General features: G+C 40.9%; 1 protein-coding gene across 4 annotated transcripts in view; it reads left to right on the top strand.

Moving 5' to 3' along the window:
- The window catches only part of LOC120955073 (protein Malvolio), a 76,960-nt gene that overhangs the window by 2,824 nt on the left and 55,975 nt on the right, over positions 1-18,161 (top strand). For 2 of the 4 annotated variants that reach the window (XR_007452696.1, XM_049610068.1), the window contains exon 2: positions 17,430-17,614. Coding sequence is in view for 3 of the 4 variants with exons in the window: in XM_049610068.1 (XP_049466025.1) it covers positions 17,430-17,614 (185 nt within the window). In the remaining variant the exon portion in view is untranslated. Of the gene's footprint in view, positions 1-16,420; positions 16,645-17,409; positions 17,615-18,161 lie in introns of those variants that run through there. The other 2 variants (XM_049610070.1, XM_049610069.1) reach the window with 2 other exon arrangements.

The raw sequence follows: 18,161 nt of genomic DNA, 5'->3' as shown, positions 1-18,161 counted from the left end.
GCGAACGCGCGGGGCAGCAAACGAGAGAATTTTTTCTTTCTCTTTTGTAGCATTTCGGCTAAACACCCGAGCTTAACTTCGGTAGGAGCTGCTTATCAAAGTTGATACACCTTCGGTAGAGAACTTCTATCGAAGCTATATCGAAGCAAATTTACTTCGAAAGAGCACGGTTTGGTTCGTTGGGAGGGCTTATACCCCGAACGTACCCGAAAGGTATGCATGCTTCACTCATCAGGATCTAAAGGCAAGGACAAGGCAAAAGAGACACAGAAAAGATTCCTCACGGCTACACATGTCCTCTAGACGCGTTGTTTATGCGTCTCGCTCGGTATCACAGTGGCATACGGCAGGTAAGCAGTACAAATGCTGCTACCTGATACGCACACATGTTTAACGAACCCAACTATTCGGGAGGGCTCGGTAAAGGTCGGATTTACCCGACGGAGTAGCCGGAACGCAAAGGCGCAGACTTTTTCATGATTTTGTATGACTTCGGCTTTTTTGGACCACGCGTGTAGGCGCTGTCATTGCGTGCGAACAGACGGCGTCCACGGGCCTGCCCACGCCCGAATGCAGAGCCGATGGCATACGATTCTATCTTCACCATTAACATGAGAGGGACAAGGCTTATACCCCGAACGTACCCGAAATGTATGCATGCTTCACTCATCAGGATCTAAAGGCAAGGACAAGGCAAAAGAGACAAAGAAAAATTTCCTCACGGCTACACATGTCCTTTTGATGCGTTGCCTTTGCGTCTCGCTTGGTATCACAGCAGCATACGGCAGGTAAGCAGTACAAATGCTGCTACCTGATACGCACACATTTTTATCGAACACAACTATTCGGCTCGGCTCGGTAAACTTCACGAGGACGCCGGAACAAAAGGGCGCAGACTTTTTCATGATTTTGTATGACTTCGGCTGTTTTGGACCTCCCGTGTAGGCGCAGACATTCCCAGCCAACAATTTCCCAAGGCGCCCCGTGTAAAAAAATTTTACTTTAAGCTTTCCTTAAGTTTTTACACTAGCAGCAGCTAAAGTAAAAACTTTCAGCACGGCACAAACCGACGCACACATTCAAATGCTTGGATTGCTGGTCCTGCTTACGCATACATTTGTATTCATCCCTCCCCTTATATTTTCGGATTGCTGGTTGTAGTAGTAACGCTTTTTCTTTTTGCTTTATGCACACTTTCGCATGCTATTTATTGGTGTTACTCTTTCCACATGCGTTTTGGCACACTCACACTCTGTATACGGCAGGATGCTTCACCCCTTCCAAATGCTGCGGTTGCTTTCTGTTACCCTTCCTCTCGTTCTTCATTCTACCCTCTGCGCTAGGATATCCTCGACTGGTGCTGCGCGTGTTCAGCCGGCGCCTGTCTGGAAATGACGTCACGGACTGGTGCTGCGCATGTTTAGCTGTATCCTAGGCGTCCTTGAAGTGCGCTCTTCTACGAAAGAGCTGTAATGAAATCTGTTGATGAAAATTAACCAATAATTAATCCATGTTTTTTATAACAAACTAAACAATATTTTGCACATAGGATTATAGCAACGCTTACCTTTATATTTTAAAACCGGACACCGATTTCCTTCCGTCGATCGTTTTGCGGGATATTGGCAACCGTCGATTAACATGCGCGTGCACTGTAACTTTTTAGACGACAAGCGTTAGTTGAATGTATCCATTGAAGCACACACGAGGATAAGAAACTTACCTTAGACATTTACAAGGATAAATCATTCCATAATTGAAGAAGAAGGAACACGGCACAAAACGTAAACGAGCAAAGTACGGGGCACAAGAAATCACACATCACTCCAACACATCCTTCCACAGTGAAAGTTCTGGACAGACTGAGGATGCCTAAGACCCGGATGAGCGCGATAGCAGAAAAATCATGGGAGATCGAGAGAGATGTGTAGTCTCGGTTCAGCGGAACACGCATGCAGATGCATGCGTGTGTGTCACTCGAAGGATATCGGTTTCCCCTTCTCCCGTTTTTCGTTCATAGACCACACGATCGGCGTTGTGCCGTCCAAAATCTAGAGAAAAAAGACATGCTCTCTCGCTTTGGCACACAGGAAAGTTTTCCAATAGCTTCGGTTTTGCTGGTTGGGTTGAACCCGGCATTTGATCGTCCAGGCGATCATGGAAACTCCAAAGGGGTTTCCCTTAATTGAAACTCGAAATAATTTGGGTAGGCGAAGATTTTTAGGAAGTGTAACGTCCTCTCTTGGCAGTCTGAACGAATCTGAACCGCCGTGATTATTTATCGATAAAATATATTCGTTCGGTGCAATTTCTTACAATTTGGGTCGCTGTTTTGTTTTGTTTGCTGTTTGTGGCAATTACTTGTTTTTGTTTTGTATTTTACTAAGTGAGGTGTTTCTATGTTGTTTTAATTTATAATGTGTCTGGAAGGGTGTGAGGTGTTTTTGTCGCTGCGCGCTTATGCTGCAGTTTTGATGTATTGCGCCAGAAGGTTTCAAAAGGGTGTTTTCGTCACCACGCTTGTACGTACGCCATGTGTTCTCGGTGACGATTGCTTTTGCTTATGTTCCATGTTTCGGTTGTTTTTGTATGGAATGTGTGGCCTGAACTCTTCGGGTTTGTTGCCCTGGTCTGATTTGCTGAATGTGTTATAAATGTGTTACAATAGTGTGATTTGTTACCATGTGTCTTATAGCTGATAGTGTGGTTGATAATAATGTAGTTTATAATATAGTAGTAGTATAGTATACAAGTTTTTATTGATTTAAAATTTGTGTACAGTGTACAATGGATACTCTTGTAGATTTATAATGGGTTCGAATTCGTTTTCTTTCCTCATTGTTTGAACAGTTTAGCTAGCCCTGCCAAGTTGAATTTTTAAACTTTTTTTTGTGTTTAGGATTGTCGTTGTTTTTTTTAATGAAACTAATCCTAACTAACCTATTTTAATCCTACATTAATCCTACGACCTAAGCTATATATTAATGATGAATCATTCATTAGGATTAAAATGATTTTATGTTTGATAGAACTATAGTGCAAGGTGTTGTACCAAAGAATTTTCGTTCATTTGATGTATTGCCTGGATATTTTGTTGATATAATCTTTTACTTTAGATGTTTTTGTTCTTGAGTGCAAATCGCTAGTTCTGTACCAAGGTGGGACGTTGAGTATTATTTTAAGTAATTTGTTTTGACAAACTTGTAGTTTTTTTATATGAGTTTTGGCACAGTTTTTCCAAACTGGAGTTGCATACGTTAGCAATGGTCTGGAGCAAGCATAATAAAGCAGTGTCTTGTTATGTGTGTTTAAATTTGATTTTCTATGCATGAATGGATACAAGGTTTTCAGGGTTTTTTCTACTTTATGAATAGAGTTTTCTATGTGGGTTTTACTACAGAATTTACTATACTTCCTAAGTCCCATGTTTAAAGATCTGACTATTGCTTTAGGTTGTTTAGAAGATGCTGTAAGGGAGAAATCATCAGCGTAAAGGTATTGTTCGCAATTTTTCATGAAGGGTATGAAGGGTAGTTGTTAGATATTAGTTTGAACAGTAAACCCTGATGCCAAATAGTATCAAAGGCTTTTTCACCATCAAGTAATACTAGGCCGGTTGATTTCCTTGTCGATCGATTTTTTAGAAGCTGTTGTTTTAATCTATCTATTTGATATGTAGTTGACATGGAAGGCCGAAAGCCGAATTGGTATTTAGGGATGATGTTATGTTCATCAGTAAACGAGCGAAGCCGTGATGATACTATTTTTTCGAATATCTTTCCTGTGCAGTTGAGTAAACTGATTGGTCTATAGTTTTCTGGTTTTGTTGAATCTTTACCGGGTTTAGGTATTGCCATTATTTTCGATTTGTTCCATATTTCTGGGAAATATCCAAGCCTCAGACAGCTATTAAAATTATTGTCAAATAAACAATGGCTTTGTTAGGTAACCTTTTTAATGTACCTTTTAATGTTTAATGTAACCTTTTTTTTTTGGTTCTGAGTATTTTAAGTAACCTTTTGATTTCAATGGGTTTTACCTAGCTGTCATGAGTGAGATTATTTATGTTTTGCCTATTTAAAAAAGTTTGATTTACTGATAGCACTTTTCGTTCTATCGGGCTATTCAAGTTGAAAGTAATTTTATGGGCGTTTTAAAATTTCTCTTTTAGTGCTTCGCATTTCTCTTGCGCACTCGTTAGTGTTTTGTTTTCTAACTGTAGTGAAGAGATGGAATATTTTTTGTTTTTTATAATTCTAACAAATTTCCACAACCTATTTTTATCTTTATATCTGTTGATTTCAATTAAATTCTTATTCCAATTAGAATTCCGTAGGTTATTAAGTTTAAGTTTAATTAAATTGCATAGGCCATAATAAATTCTTTTAAATTCTCTATTTCTTCTATGTCTTTGCCATTTTTGACGATACATGTTACGAATTTTGATTAATTTTAGAATGTCTTCGGGAATAATCAAGTTGTATTGACCTGGAATAATAGTAGGGACAGCCAAATTGTGTGCTTTCATTAAGGTTACGTTTAGTTTAGTAATCATATTGTCTATTTGCCTATGATTAACTCTAGAATTATGATTGATATAAGGCAGATTTAATTTATCATTTATATGATTTTTAAATGTTACCCAATTTGCTGCTGCATAATAATAAACACTGTGTGGTGGCTTAAAGCATGGTGCACTTTTTTTAATTTTGAAAATTGTTGGTAGGTGATCGTAGGTTAAGTTAGTTAAGGTTTTAGGAGTCGAGATGTCATGAGATTATTAGAGAGAATCAAATCCAAAGTAGACGGTAGTCGTTTCGAATCGGAAGGATAGAACGTAGGTGAGTCAGGGTAATGCACGGAACATTTTTGCATCAGATCAAAAAGGATTTTTCCTGAAGAGTTTGTTTTGCAGCAATTCCAAAATCTATGATTTTACTGCGATTTGCACTGCTTCCATTACTCTAAGCACAGGCGTGTTTACTCTATGGTGATCGATATCTTTTCTAACTAAAATTGTAACCCCTCCTTTTGCACTGGTAGTTCTATCAGCTCTATGTATAGCATAATTATTGACACAAAAATTAATCTCTGGTTTTAAAAATTTGTCTGTAACGGTCATGATGTGAATGTTGTTCAACTTTAAAAAATTGGCTAGCTCTGTTTTTTTTTTATTAAGAATGCTATTTGCATTCCAGTTTACGAATCTAATCTACTCACTTGAATCAATCATCGGGAGAAACAAAATTTGCTGACTACTTCGAAGATCGCTGTGACGTCTTGTTTTGATTTACATTTTTGTAATCGGTTAAACACTTCTCCCACAATTGGGGCTATTTCGTTCGGTGCAAACAGGTCATTGCTACTTGCTGTATTTCCATTGGACCCATTAAATGGTGTTTGTGTGGGATGGTTTGGTGCGGTCTTGTAACCCGCTACATTCTTGGTTTGTTGCAAAACTAGATGTGTGATTCCCATCACAATTGGCACATTTTAGTTTGTGATCAGGAATTTTGCCATCACCTGTTGACGAACTCGCAGTGAGCGGGCAGTTACGCGATTCATGCTCACCGGCACATTTATTGCATTTCGCCCCATGATTACAGTTATCTGCTCCACCCGTCCGGCAAAATGAGTGTATTTTTTGAGTGATTTGAGTACCGTCCCCCGTTAGCAGTTACTCTTGGAGGAATGAGTTACACCCTCGCGCGAGCCCTCCCCCTCCCCAACCGTAACGCACGGTGCGCTCTGTAGTTCTCAATGTGTTTGTGTTCTTTCCAGTCATGCTACGAACACATCTAAAGATAGTTGTTTCTTTCGTTTCTCGTTTTCTTTCATGCATATACACGATCGCAAGTACGCACTTATTCTAACAACAAACACAAACACGGTCATTTTTTATTTCATTAAACACTTTATTGAAACATAAAGAACACTTTCACAACACATTCAGAATCTATCATACTCACGAATGGCGTCATACTGCAAAGTACCGGGTCGAGCCAGGCTGCGAGAAACTTGTCGACAATCTGCGTTGCCTCTGTTCAGCAAATTCTTACCTGTCGATGCACGCACTGCATGTGCGTCTGTACACACTGTTCACTTCACACTTGATCAAAACACACCGGCGCACGAGACTTATAACGAAATGCGCATCAACGCACAAACACTGCGCGCGGGACTTAGAACGAAACGCGTACAACCATCTCCGACAAAGCGTCGCGCTGTGCTGGTGGTTTTGTACGCGTAGGAGGGGGGACATACGGAGCGATGGTTCGATGCTGTAGTGTAAGCGAGACAACACGATGTGACGAGCAGCTCGAAGTTGTTGAGCTCGCTGAAAGAAGACACACACATTCACAGACGGCTCGTCAAAGCACGGTATTTGTATTGGTGTTAGTGAAACGCGCGTGTAAAACAGAATGCGAACTCTCTTCGCAGCGCATTTCTCCTTGCTTCCTCAAGCTTCCTCATACCCCTCGGCCAGAATCACTAAAAATTTGGGGTCTCATTGTTTGCGTGGTTACCTCGTGTAGGTGGCCGGAAATGAATCCTGGAAGTCTGAACGGTCTGGTAAAAGTTGAACCAATCCGATTAGCTTCCACATCTGATCCTTGAATACCCACCGGTCACCAGCACTCAGAGATCCCTTGAATAAGCGTTTGAATAAGAACTTGAATTGGCGAAATTATTCAAGTGATCCGTCGGGTCCCGAAGCCGAAGCAAACCCGAAGCCGAAGCAAAACCCGAACGGGGGTCTGCACGAATAGTCGTTTTAATAGCCCCCTCCCCTTTTTCGCAGATTTTCTTTCTGAAATTACACTGTGCACACAATTACATCAACACAATTCGATTTATTGAAAATAATATTAAACTAACAAAAATCAAAATCACTTTCACTACAAACTTTGAACTTAATTCCAAATCAACGCACATTATAAAAAAAAACACTTTTAACACTCGCACAACGAATAAAATCACAAAATTGCCATTTACTGCTCTTCCTCACTGTTGCTCCTGGCTCCTCTCGCTGCACTCTACGGGTCACCATCTCCAACACCACGACACAGCCACAGGTTTTGTTGTCGCCGTTCGCCGTGAAACACACATGAAATGGAAGAAAAATGATATTAATTAGAAGCGGGGATATTGGTTGATCATTTTAATCACTTTTACTTACCTTAAATAAGAAAAATCTCCATTTTTACGGGATTTATCCGTTGACCACCAAGCGCTGAAACACCACACAAGCACCAACCTCACTGAACTGAAAGTAAAGCCTACTGCGTTTATGTGTGTATACGCTTCTGCCAAGCCAACCGCGCCGTACTACGTGTGTAGCCAAGTGCGTGTGTGTGTATATTGCACCACTGGACACAGAACACAAATCTCACCGCACAGCAGAGCGTGTGTCCCCAAGTGTATGCATGTGTGTATTTGTACCACTGAATTCTGAACGTCCACCACACAGCATGTATCGCCAAGTGCGTGGCTGTGTGTAGTATCACCGTGGACTGCAGAAAACTACCTGCACTAGAACAGAGCCAGAACAGAGCTAGAACAGAGCCACAGGTGTGGCCAAATGTGTGCATGTGTACTGCGCCACTGAAAGCCAGTATCGCACCAGATTACGGGTGTCGCCTTGTGCGTGCGTGTGTGTTATTGTCACAGCACACTTGAGTGTTCATCATTTTTTCCGTTTTTTCGCTTGAGCCACTCGATTACGTTCTTCGCTGATTTTGGCAGCGCACGAAGGGGGTTCGGTTTCAACTTCCAACAACAACAACCACTCGAGGGAGCTCGTGGATACTCACGAAGGGAAAATCACTCAAATTAGAGCGAGAGACAGATAGAAAAAGTGAAAGGTCAATATAAAATCTTCGGCTTTTGACTGTTGGGTAGGCGCGACAGCGATGAGGAGCAGCAAGTGCTGTGCGGATTTTAATTTTTCTTTGTGCGAGTGTAAAAAAGTGTTTCTGAAATTATGTAAGTTAATTTAGAATTAAGTGCAGTGGTTATTGTGCATGTGTTGTGTTTTTTGTATTTATGTTACTAAAATATTCAATAAATCGAATAATTTTGATATAATGGTTCGCACTGTATCATTTTGGAAAGAAATTTTGGCCAAAAAGGGGGAGGGGGCTAATTAAACGAAGGTTCGTGCAGACCCCCGTTCGGGTTTTGCTTCGGCTTCGGGTTTGCTTCGGATTCGGGACCCGACGGATCACTTGAATAATTTCGCCAATTCAAGTTCTTATTCAAGCGCGTATTCAAAGGATCTCTGAGTGCTGGTGACCGGTGGGTAGGGACTGCTCCGAGCGACGCTCGGCTGCGTGCGCTGATGGAGCTTCCCAACCCCAACCCCGCTCCATACCCGTGCTCGATCGCACGCTACTGATGCTCGGTTTTTTCGCGCTGAAAGACTCATTTTCACTTATTTTTTTACACTTTTAATTTTACATCCCAACATCATTCCGAAAAGATTTCTTTTCATTAGCACGAGATTAACAGAATGGCGAATGACAGATAGAATACCGAGCCTCGGCTAATCCAAATAGTAAAGCTGAAATCTCGGTTATTTTGACGGATGAGCTCGTTGACAGCTGTGTTAACGTATGTTCTGGGCATGTTATGTTGCCGAGTTTCGGTTCAAATATTTATTTAACTGATATTTCAGTTTTAAATGGTACTAATTTTCGGCTACTGGGATTTTTCAACTGACATATCAGCAAGAATCGAAAGAGCCGACGGATTTTGGCAGTTTTTTTTAAACCGAGGTCGTGAAATATTTTTAAGTGTGCATGTTTTAGGATCGTTAGTAGAAAATAGTAGTTAATCCGCGTAACAAATTTATTCGGACTAACTATTCACTATGTAACGGGTCATTGACCGTGGAACATCCATGAAATAGGATTTAGCATAATTATTGCACAACAATTGCAGCTTAATTATTGCAGAATCATTAGCAGCAACACACGCAAATGATACAAATGATACTAATACAAACACTCCTCCTACACCACATCATTACACAAATGCATACAAAGAAAATTACACCTTTCAGCATAAGCTCTATTTTTGAATATTAGTGTGAATATTTGTTCCACTACAATAATCACACTAACAGTAACCTACTTTGGCACAGATGACTGTCTACAACGAAACAAATAACGCGCTTTAACCATACCAAAAGCACAAATAAGATGGGAGCTAAGCAACACACACTTCACACTTCGACACACAGCAGCATCTTGTTCAGCGAACATTTCGTGCGGAAGACCTCTCTCTCTCTCTCTCTCTCTCTCTCTCTCTCTCTCTCTCTCTCTCTCTGTCTCTCTCTCTCTGTCTCTCTCTCTCTCTCTCTCTCTCTTTCTCCTCCATACTCCTTACACACAGCAGCATCTTGTTCAGCGAACATTTCGTGCGGAAGACCTCTCTCTCTCTCTCTCTCTCTCTCTCTCTCTCTCTCTCTCTCTCTCTCTCTCTCTCTCTCTCTCTCTCTTTCTCTGTCTCTCTCTCTGTCTCTCTCTCTCTCTCCCTCTCTCTATCTCTCTCTCTTTCTCCTCCATACTCCTTGCTAAAAACACACCGTCTAAGATGGTCTGGATGCGTCACTTAAACATGCCCAGAGCGTTTTCATCCTCCGCTTGGATAATCCAGGACTCGTGTCCATAGAGGGCCACTGGGCGAATCAATGTGCGATATATCTCACATTTCGTGCGGACTCGAAGTCTTCTGGATGTCAGCAGTCGGTGAAGCCCATAGTATGCAAGATTCCCCTGCACAATGCGTCTCCGGATTTCGCTGCTGATGTAATTGTTAGAGGTAACGACCGTCCCGAGATAGCAGAACTCCTTTACTACCTCGAGGTTTCCGCCGACAACTAATACACTGCTTCCCAGATGGTCTGAGTCCCCGGCAAGCAGGTACTACGTCTTCGTCGCATTGATTCTAAATCCAATTCTTGCCGTTTCGCGTTTGAGTCAGGTACGCCTCACACATCTTCGCTATTGTCCTGCCAATGATGTCATCCGTGAAGCCAAGAAATTGGAGAGACCGGTAGAGGATCGTGCCACGGATGTCGTTGTCTAGCCCCGCGCTTCCAATCACACCTTCCAGACAGGGATGTACCAAATCGGTTATATTAAATTTCGGGAATGAAAATTTACGTGTAAAACCAAGCATATGGATGCACGAATTTCAAGTGATTCCAGTATAACATATATTAAATGTAGAACATAGAAAACATTAAAGTTACAACTCCTAGCATAAAGCGCTTAAGCACTTGTATTACTGATGGGTGGGTCAATTCAAACTTACAGGGCCGGAGCCATCCGTAAGCGACCCGGAGTCGTACGAGTCGACCCGAAAGATACATTAGGTTCAGTTGGTGTAACGATTCCGGTAGGTGCAAGACACCATAAACGACTTCAACCCAACGATGCACCAACGATTTCGGATGGGGTCGGGCAAAGGTAGGATCAATCCGACCGTTGGGTCCAGCTAGTTTGGGTTGACTCGAATTATCAGTAGGTGCGAGAAGTAGGTTGAATACCCTACCCGAACTCGCACTCGATGAAAATGAATATTTTAAGACTGTGTATCACTTATAACTTCTCTTGCAAACAAATGAAAAATCAATCGTCGGTCGCATCAAATTGCAATGTCAACGTCCGGTTTGGCCAGTATAAAACAACTTGCCAACATAATTGCCAAGTTGCTTTCCAATTGCTTCCATTTCTTCCATTCCACACCCCCTCTCCTGAAACCCTAAATTTCTCAAGCCTATTATCCACGAAAACGTAACAATCCTGTAGTTATTAAATATTGCCAAAATCATATTGCATTGCCCTGTAACCGGGGCAAACTAACTAGTCACTTAACAAGAGTATCTGCCATGGGTTGCATGATTATCATATATATGTTTATATGTTTATATGTTTATTGATTAATCCATCGGGATCTTGAAGATCCTACATGAATGTACTTAAATTAGTGCTTATAGACTATGTAAGGTACATAAATCGATCTGGGAGAACAGGTGCACAAGAATAGAAAATGTATTTTGAAAATAAAATTATTACGTAAGTTGTGTCCTGAGTCTATCTCTAAAAACATTCTGTGGCATGTTGAAATCAAATAAATCAAAGTTATTTATGAAAGTTCGACACATAGCTGACATAGGATCAGACTGGCCAAAACGAGTTCTATAACGAGGGACGGATATGAATTGACGTGTACGTAGATTCCTAGATGGCGCGTTAAATTCTATCGTAGCTAATAGAGTAGGAGCATCAATGTGGTGGTTAAGTAGTCCTGATATAAAAAGGCATTTAGCTATCTCACGGCGCTTTTTCAACGACTGAATCCCTAAAAGCAGACACCGGGAATGGTATGACGGTAACACATCGCCCTGTCGCCATGGTAAGAGTCTTACAGCATATCTAGTCGCTTTTCTTTGGATGGCCTCGATTCGGTTACTCCATTGTTCGATACAGGGGTCACTAACAATACTGCCATATTCTAACACAGATTGAACGTAGGCACAGTAGATGGTTTTTATGGTCATAGGATTGCGGAAACCTTGCGTTGATCGAATAATCCAACCCAGTAGTTGGTTCCCTCTAGACACTATATTTTCTAGGTGATCGTTAAATGTTAAACGTGTGTCGAGAATGATCCCAAGGTCGCGGAATGTATCGGTGCGTTCAACGGATATGTTATCGATCTGGTAGTTAAATCGTGTGCAAGACCGAGAACGGTAAAAAGACAAAACACAACATTTTTCGATACATAGCACCATTGCATTATCACGGCACCATATGCTAAACAGGTTGATGGCGTGTTGAAGATTGATGCGGTCATTGGTATCGTTGATAGGAGCGAACGGATTAACGTCATCGGCAAACAGAAGAAAACGGTGTTTAGCTAGCAATTGCCCTACATCGTTTATATAAAGAATGAAGAGCAGCGGGCCCAAATTGCTGCCTTGAGGCACCCCTGAGGTGCCAAGCACCTCTCTAGATGTATGATCGTTTACCTTGATCTTGTATGAGCGTTCTGTGAGGTAGGAATGCAAACACTTAACTATTTGTTCCAAAAACCCTAACTTCTGCAATTTGGCGATTAAAATGTCGTGTGAGATGAGGTCGAAAGCAGCTTTGAGATCGGTGTAAATAGCATCCACTTGACCTCCGGAGTCGAGATTACGTTTGCAGAAACTAACGAATTCAGTGAGGTTCGTTAATGTAGAACGTTTGGGTACGAACCCGTGTTGGTTATCCATAATGTAATTCGATGTAGCGGAGAGCATAGGGCTGTAAAGCAGAAGCTCAAAAGCTTTTGACACCGCACAAAGTGATGTGATACCGTGAATGTTTGAAGCACTTGAGCGATCCCCTTATTTAAATATTGGTACCATCCACGAGGTCTTCCATAAGCGTGGGAAAATACCGGAACTCAGTGACGTGTTGTATATGTTTGTTAATACAGGTGCTAGGGACTGATAGCATTTACTGATGATGAAACTCGGAATGCCATCGGGACCAGGAGCTGTAGAGGGTTTAAGGCTTTTGAGGCACTTTTCTACTGTATGTATATCAAACGTAGGAATGGTGTAATCAATCATGTTTAGAGGTGTGTAAGATGTGGCCCTTGAGATCACCGTTTGATCTACAATTGGGGTGGAGAAGGCATCGGAAAATCGTTCAGCGAAAATGTTGCAAATATCTTCGGGTGACGTGCCCACGAAATCATTATATTTCATTGTGCTTGGAATTACGTTTGAGCGTCGTCTGCTGTCAATGAAGCGCCAAAATTTTCGGGGATGTCGGAGAAGGTACCTTTCGATTGAAGATATATATTGCTTATATCTTGATCGGTTATACTGACGGTATGCATGTATCGCGTTGTTACGATTTTCCCTAGTGATATTACTTCTCATAAAACGATGTCGACTAATGGCTTTGTTTTTGGCTCGTTTGAGGATGATAAGCCTGTTATTAGTCCATGCTGGAGAGCGTTTCTGGTCCATAATTGGTGTACAGGATTGTAGAGCATCTTTCATGAAAATCGTGAAGGCATGAACAGCGTCGTCAACAGATGGAAAGTTGGAGCAGTTAAAAGTAGAACCGAATAGAATTATTCTTTCCTCCAGTTCCACGATATTAGCCTTTGAATAATTTAATCGTTACTGATATGTGTTGCTTGGATGGGAGCTAGACGCATGAGGATCATAGTGACGTATTGACCATTCGAGTGCAGGATGATAATTGTCGAGCTTGAGCAGGGCCGGTTCGGATTTCGACATGGCAGAACAGATCTCAGCGGCGTTGGAGTTAGCAAAAATTAGATCGAGTTGTCGGTCCATGGAGTTTCTAACGTTGCTTAATTCATAAAGGCCGTTTGCTGCCATACCATCGATGAAAATATGATTATATCGAGACTTAGATGACGGTTTATAGTGCATGAAAGTGGAGCGCAATGGTACATCCTCGACAACGGCTGGATTGAGTTTGGACCACGTAATGTCCCATTTTTTTTAAATCTCCAGCGACAAGCAGGAGATTGTGATCTCTCATGCGTGAGGAAATTTCGCGTATACTTTCCAGATGTTTGTTAACAATTATGTCGTTATATGCGATGTACGGTGGAATATACATGGCACCGATATAAACAAAAATATTGCCCAATCAAATTTTGACCCATAAAGAATTTTGTTCCATAGTTCGATCCGTCGGTGGAATTTCGCAAGATGAAAGAGAGCGAGAGCAGGCTATTAGAACACCACCACCGATGGAGAAAGTGCTGTTGGTGGTGGTTCTGTCGCATCGGTAAATAGAATAGCGATCGTCGTTGAATAACTCATTGTTTATGTTATTGTTCAAACAGGTTTCAGTTAATATTACGATTTTGTATTCAGTTTCGGAAAGTACTAGTCTAAGATCATTCAGTTTTTTACGCAAGGCTCGAACATTTTGGTAGTACATCGGTAAGTATGTTGTTGTTGTGTTGTTGATATTCAATTGCTATTCATCTGACGGACCGGCTTCCGTAGAATTATCAGTCCGTTTAGTGTTAACTCGTCGCGGTCTTTTTTTAGGAGCGGCTAAGCATTCTGGAGGAGATCTGGTAGGTGTAGTGATGACAAGCATTCGCTCGTTGAGATCCTGCTGTGGTTCAGTTGTAAACAAACCTGCATCTGTAGTGGTCATAGCAGGAGAGGAAATCGTACCAGGCTGCGAGTGCATATCTGTAGTGGTGGTTGATATCGGAGCGCTTATTCCGGACCGTGAGAGTGGATTGTGATTGTGATTAGCTGTCTACAGCGAGAGTGGCAGGGTGATCGTGTGTGAGTTGATGTATCGAGTTAGTATCGATGACGGCGCGTAGCCGGTCTCGTAGTACAGTCGTCAACTCGTACGACTTTACAACATGCCCGTCATGGGTTCAATCCCCAAATAGACCGCGTCGCCATACGTAGGACTGACTATCCCGCTATGGGGGGGAATCAATTAGTCACTTAAAGCAAAGCTCACAAGTGGGTACAGACAGGTCTTGATCGACATCGGTTGTTGAGCCAAAGAAGAAGAATGTAACTGATGGGGCGAAACGTGTAAAGAACAGCCACATACGCGTATCAGTGTGTGGAATGATATCCAGTGTATCTGAAGCAAGCGGTGATCCCGATCCTCTTAGTAGTGGTGTTCTCGGGTTGTTAAGTGGTGTTTTGTTGATGTAGGATGACGGTTTGATTGCACTTACACTAAGTGAGGCCGCCAAAGATGGGAACTGTGTTTGTGTTGGTGTAATGGTATCGGGAACATTGTTAATTACTGAGTTAAACATTTCGGGTTATGATGTTGCTGGATTGCGAGGAATGGGTTGTTGAGTGGGTAAATCGGTTGAGGTGTGTGATGAAAGCAAACAGGAACGCATCTCATCCTTCAGCACTTCGAGGAGATCGCATTTAATAACGGCAGTGATTTGTTTTGGCAGCTCACTATGGAGGCTCGCTTTAAGGTCGGCAATGCTGGACGATAAGTCGACAGTGGTGTGGGTGTAAGGGGTAGACGACCTAAGCACAGCCGAACGCGGGTCTCTATGAAACTTTACACAAGCCTTACATGCCCAAAAAAGTTGTGCACAGGACTCTATAATAGCGGACAGTTCGTCAGAGAGTCCACTGCATGTGAAAAGAAACTCGGCATTGCACCTACCCTGCCATTTCACAATTCGATCAGCAGGTACAATGTCGTTGGCACAAGCGGCGCAGATACCGGCCATTGTAAAATGGTACAGCAATAGTTGAAATGGGGTATTGATTGTAGAGCAGGAAAAATGATTGTAGGTGATTGCAGATGAGCAATTTCCGACTGTTAATGAAAACCAGGTCTTGAGGCAGTCAGCACAAGCAAGCAAGTTGCGTTAGGGATAAGTTTTCACTGAATAATTTTATAAAATATCGGAGCGCAAAGAATCATCGACCAGTCACTATGACGTTTGACGTTTGAGGCTGATGATGATGAAATGGGCCACAACAACTGTGCTTAGGTAATGGTCTATTGCATTTGCGCACGTTTCGTTACATTTATTTTCGTCCTATATTTTGTTTTGCTTGTCAGAAAAGACCTTAAAATTCTTCCAAAAATATGTTATCAAAATTGAAACATTTTTTACACGTTTAAATCTACAAAATCGAATCTTTTGAAGCTGTGATTGTTATCATTATTGAGGCGACAAATACAACACCTTAGCCTTACCAAGCGCCGTATGTGAAAAGCATCTGCCCATTTTGCCCCAAGCGTAACTGCCCATTTTGCCCCAAGCGTAACTGCCCATTTTGCCCCACGTGAAGCATTTTTGTATTTTTTGTTATATTAGTAAAAATACGCATTCAATCGTCTTGCTTTCTTCAGACAAATTGTAAAGAAATATCATATCTTTAAAAATATATCATGGAAAACTTCAACGCATCCCTGTGACACTGGTTTAAGCTTATTTTCATAGTGGCAAAAATTACATCAATATGCTACTACTAAACCTTACTTTGCATTTTTCTTGGTTATTTGTTATGTAAGGGTTATGAAACTTACATGGTGTTCATAGAACACTCTAATGAATACATTTTGAGCATTGGAAAGTATCTTTGTAGTCAATTAATCCTTAAATAGATTGTGCCCATTTTGCCTCACATGCCCATTTTGCCCCGCTTTCCCCTAACTTGATTTGCAAAAAAAAAAAATTAATGTATTGGTCCATAATTTATCCCGATGCCATCAAAACAAATATTTTTTTTTGAAATAAGAACAAAATCAAATAACATGAATTTGCAAAAAAAAATTATTGCAATAATATAATCAGCGAAGAAACGATTCTGGGAAATCTAAACGTATGTTAATATTGGGGAAAGCAAATGTTTAGTTGCGATTTTACAATGTTACAATTGTACAATGGCTCGAAAACGATCAGCTTTCGAGAATTATGGGCGTTTACAGGCCCCGGCTTCTTGATGTCTATTGCTTATCTGGATCCGGGAAACATCGAGTCAGATTTACAGAGTGGAATTGTGGCAAAATTCAGCTTGCTATGGGTGCTACTTGGAGCTACGCTGCTTGGCTTAGCAATGCAACGATTAGCAGTGAAGTGAGTAGACCTGCTTATGCCATACACAATATGACCTCACTGGTTCCGTTACGATTGCGAGCCAACTAGTTTGCATTTGCATTCCATAGTTGGGTTGTTTGACATACCGCGAATGTGATGAATAAATTAAAAACGAAACAAAAAAAAAAAAAAATTACATCAATATGCTACTACTAAACCTTACTTTGCATTTTTCTTGGTTATTTGTTATGTAAGGGTTATGAAACTTACATGGTGTTCATAGAACACTCTAATGAATACATTTTGAGCATTGGAAAGTATCTTTGTAGTCAATTAATCCTTAAATAGATTGTGCCCATTTTGCCTCACATGCCCATTTTGCCCCGCTTTCCCCTAACTTGATTTGCAAAAAAAAATTAATGTATTGGTCCATAATTTATCCCGATGCCATCAAAACAAATATTTTTTTTTTGAAATAAGAACAAAATCAAATAACATGAATTTGCAAAAAAAAATTATTGCAATAAAATGATCAGCGAAGAAACGATTCTGGGAAATCTAAACGTATGTTAATATTGGGGAAAGCAAATGTTTAGTTGCGATTTTACAATGTTACAATTGTACAATGGCTCGAAAACGATCTTATACTAAATAACCATGATTATTTGTTTAATGTTAGTTGTGTTAGTTATTTAAATAGTTTGCCGTTTTTAAGCAAATTAATGTATTTATAATAACGTTTTTACTCAGTGAACAAAAATTGCAAATTGAATAAGAATAAAGTTGTAGTTTTGGCACTTACAGCCGTTGTTGATTATTTCCAGACTAATTTCAGCTTTCGAGAATTATGGGCGTTTACAGGCCCCGGCTTCTTGATGTCTATTGCTTATCTGGATCCGGGAAACATCGAGTCAGATTTACAGAGTGGAATTGTGGCAAAATTCAGCTTGCTATGGGTGCTACTTGGAGCTACGCTGCTTGGCTTAGCAATGCAACGATTAGCAGTGAAGTGAGTAGACCTGCTTATGCCATACACAATATGACCTCACTGGTTCCGTTACGATTGCGAGCCAACTAGTTTGCATTCGCATTCGATAGTTGGGTTGTTTGACATACCGCGAATGTGATGAATAAATTAAAAACGAAACAAAAAAAAAAAAGGTTCATAAGGCCGCTGGCAGACACACCGAACAGTCATCGTACCGAAAAAGTCTGACAATCGAAAATAACGCTTGTTATTGTAAACAAACAAAATATGAGTTTTTTTTGTCCTTAATTATGTTGAAAATAACAGGAATACATAAGTTTTACTTATGTTAAAATGTTGTTTTGTGCTGCAGAAGTATACTAACAGCAATTTCGATAGGATTTCGATCAAGGACGGGTGGACTGAAATCGATCGAATGAAAATATGAGGGTTATAATGCGTTATATTTCATCTGTGATTTTTTTCGTTACGGTGGATTTTTGGTGTGTCTGGCAGCGGCCTAAACCTTTGTGAACTAAACTGAAATTCATCGCAACGGCTATGCTTCATCAAAACACCATGACAACAC

This window comes from Anopheles coluzzii, chromosome 3 (genome assembly GCF_943734685.1).
Source record: "Anopheles coluzzii chromosome 3, AcolN3, whole genome shotgun sequence".
Classification (NCBI taxonomy): Eukaryota; Metazoa; Arthropoda; class Insecta; order Diptera; family Culicidae; genus Anopheles; species Anopheles coluzzii.
This window is presented reverse-complemented; position numbering and strand designations above follow the sequence as displayed.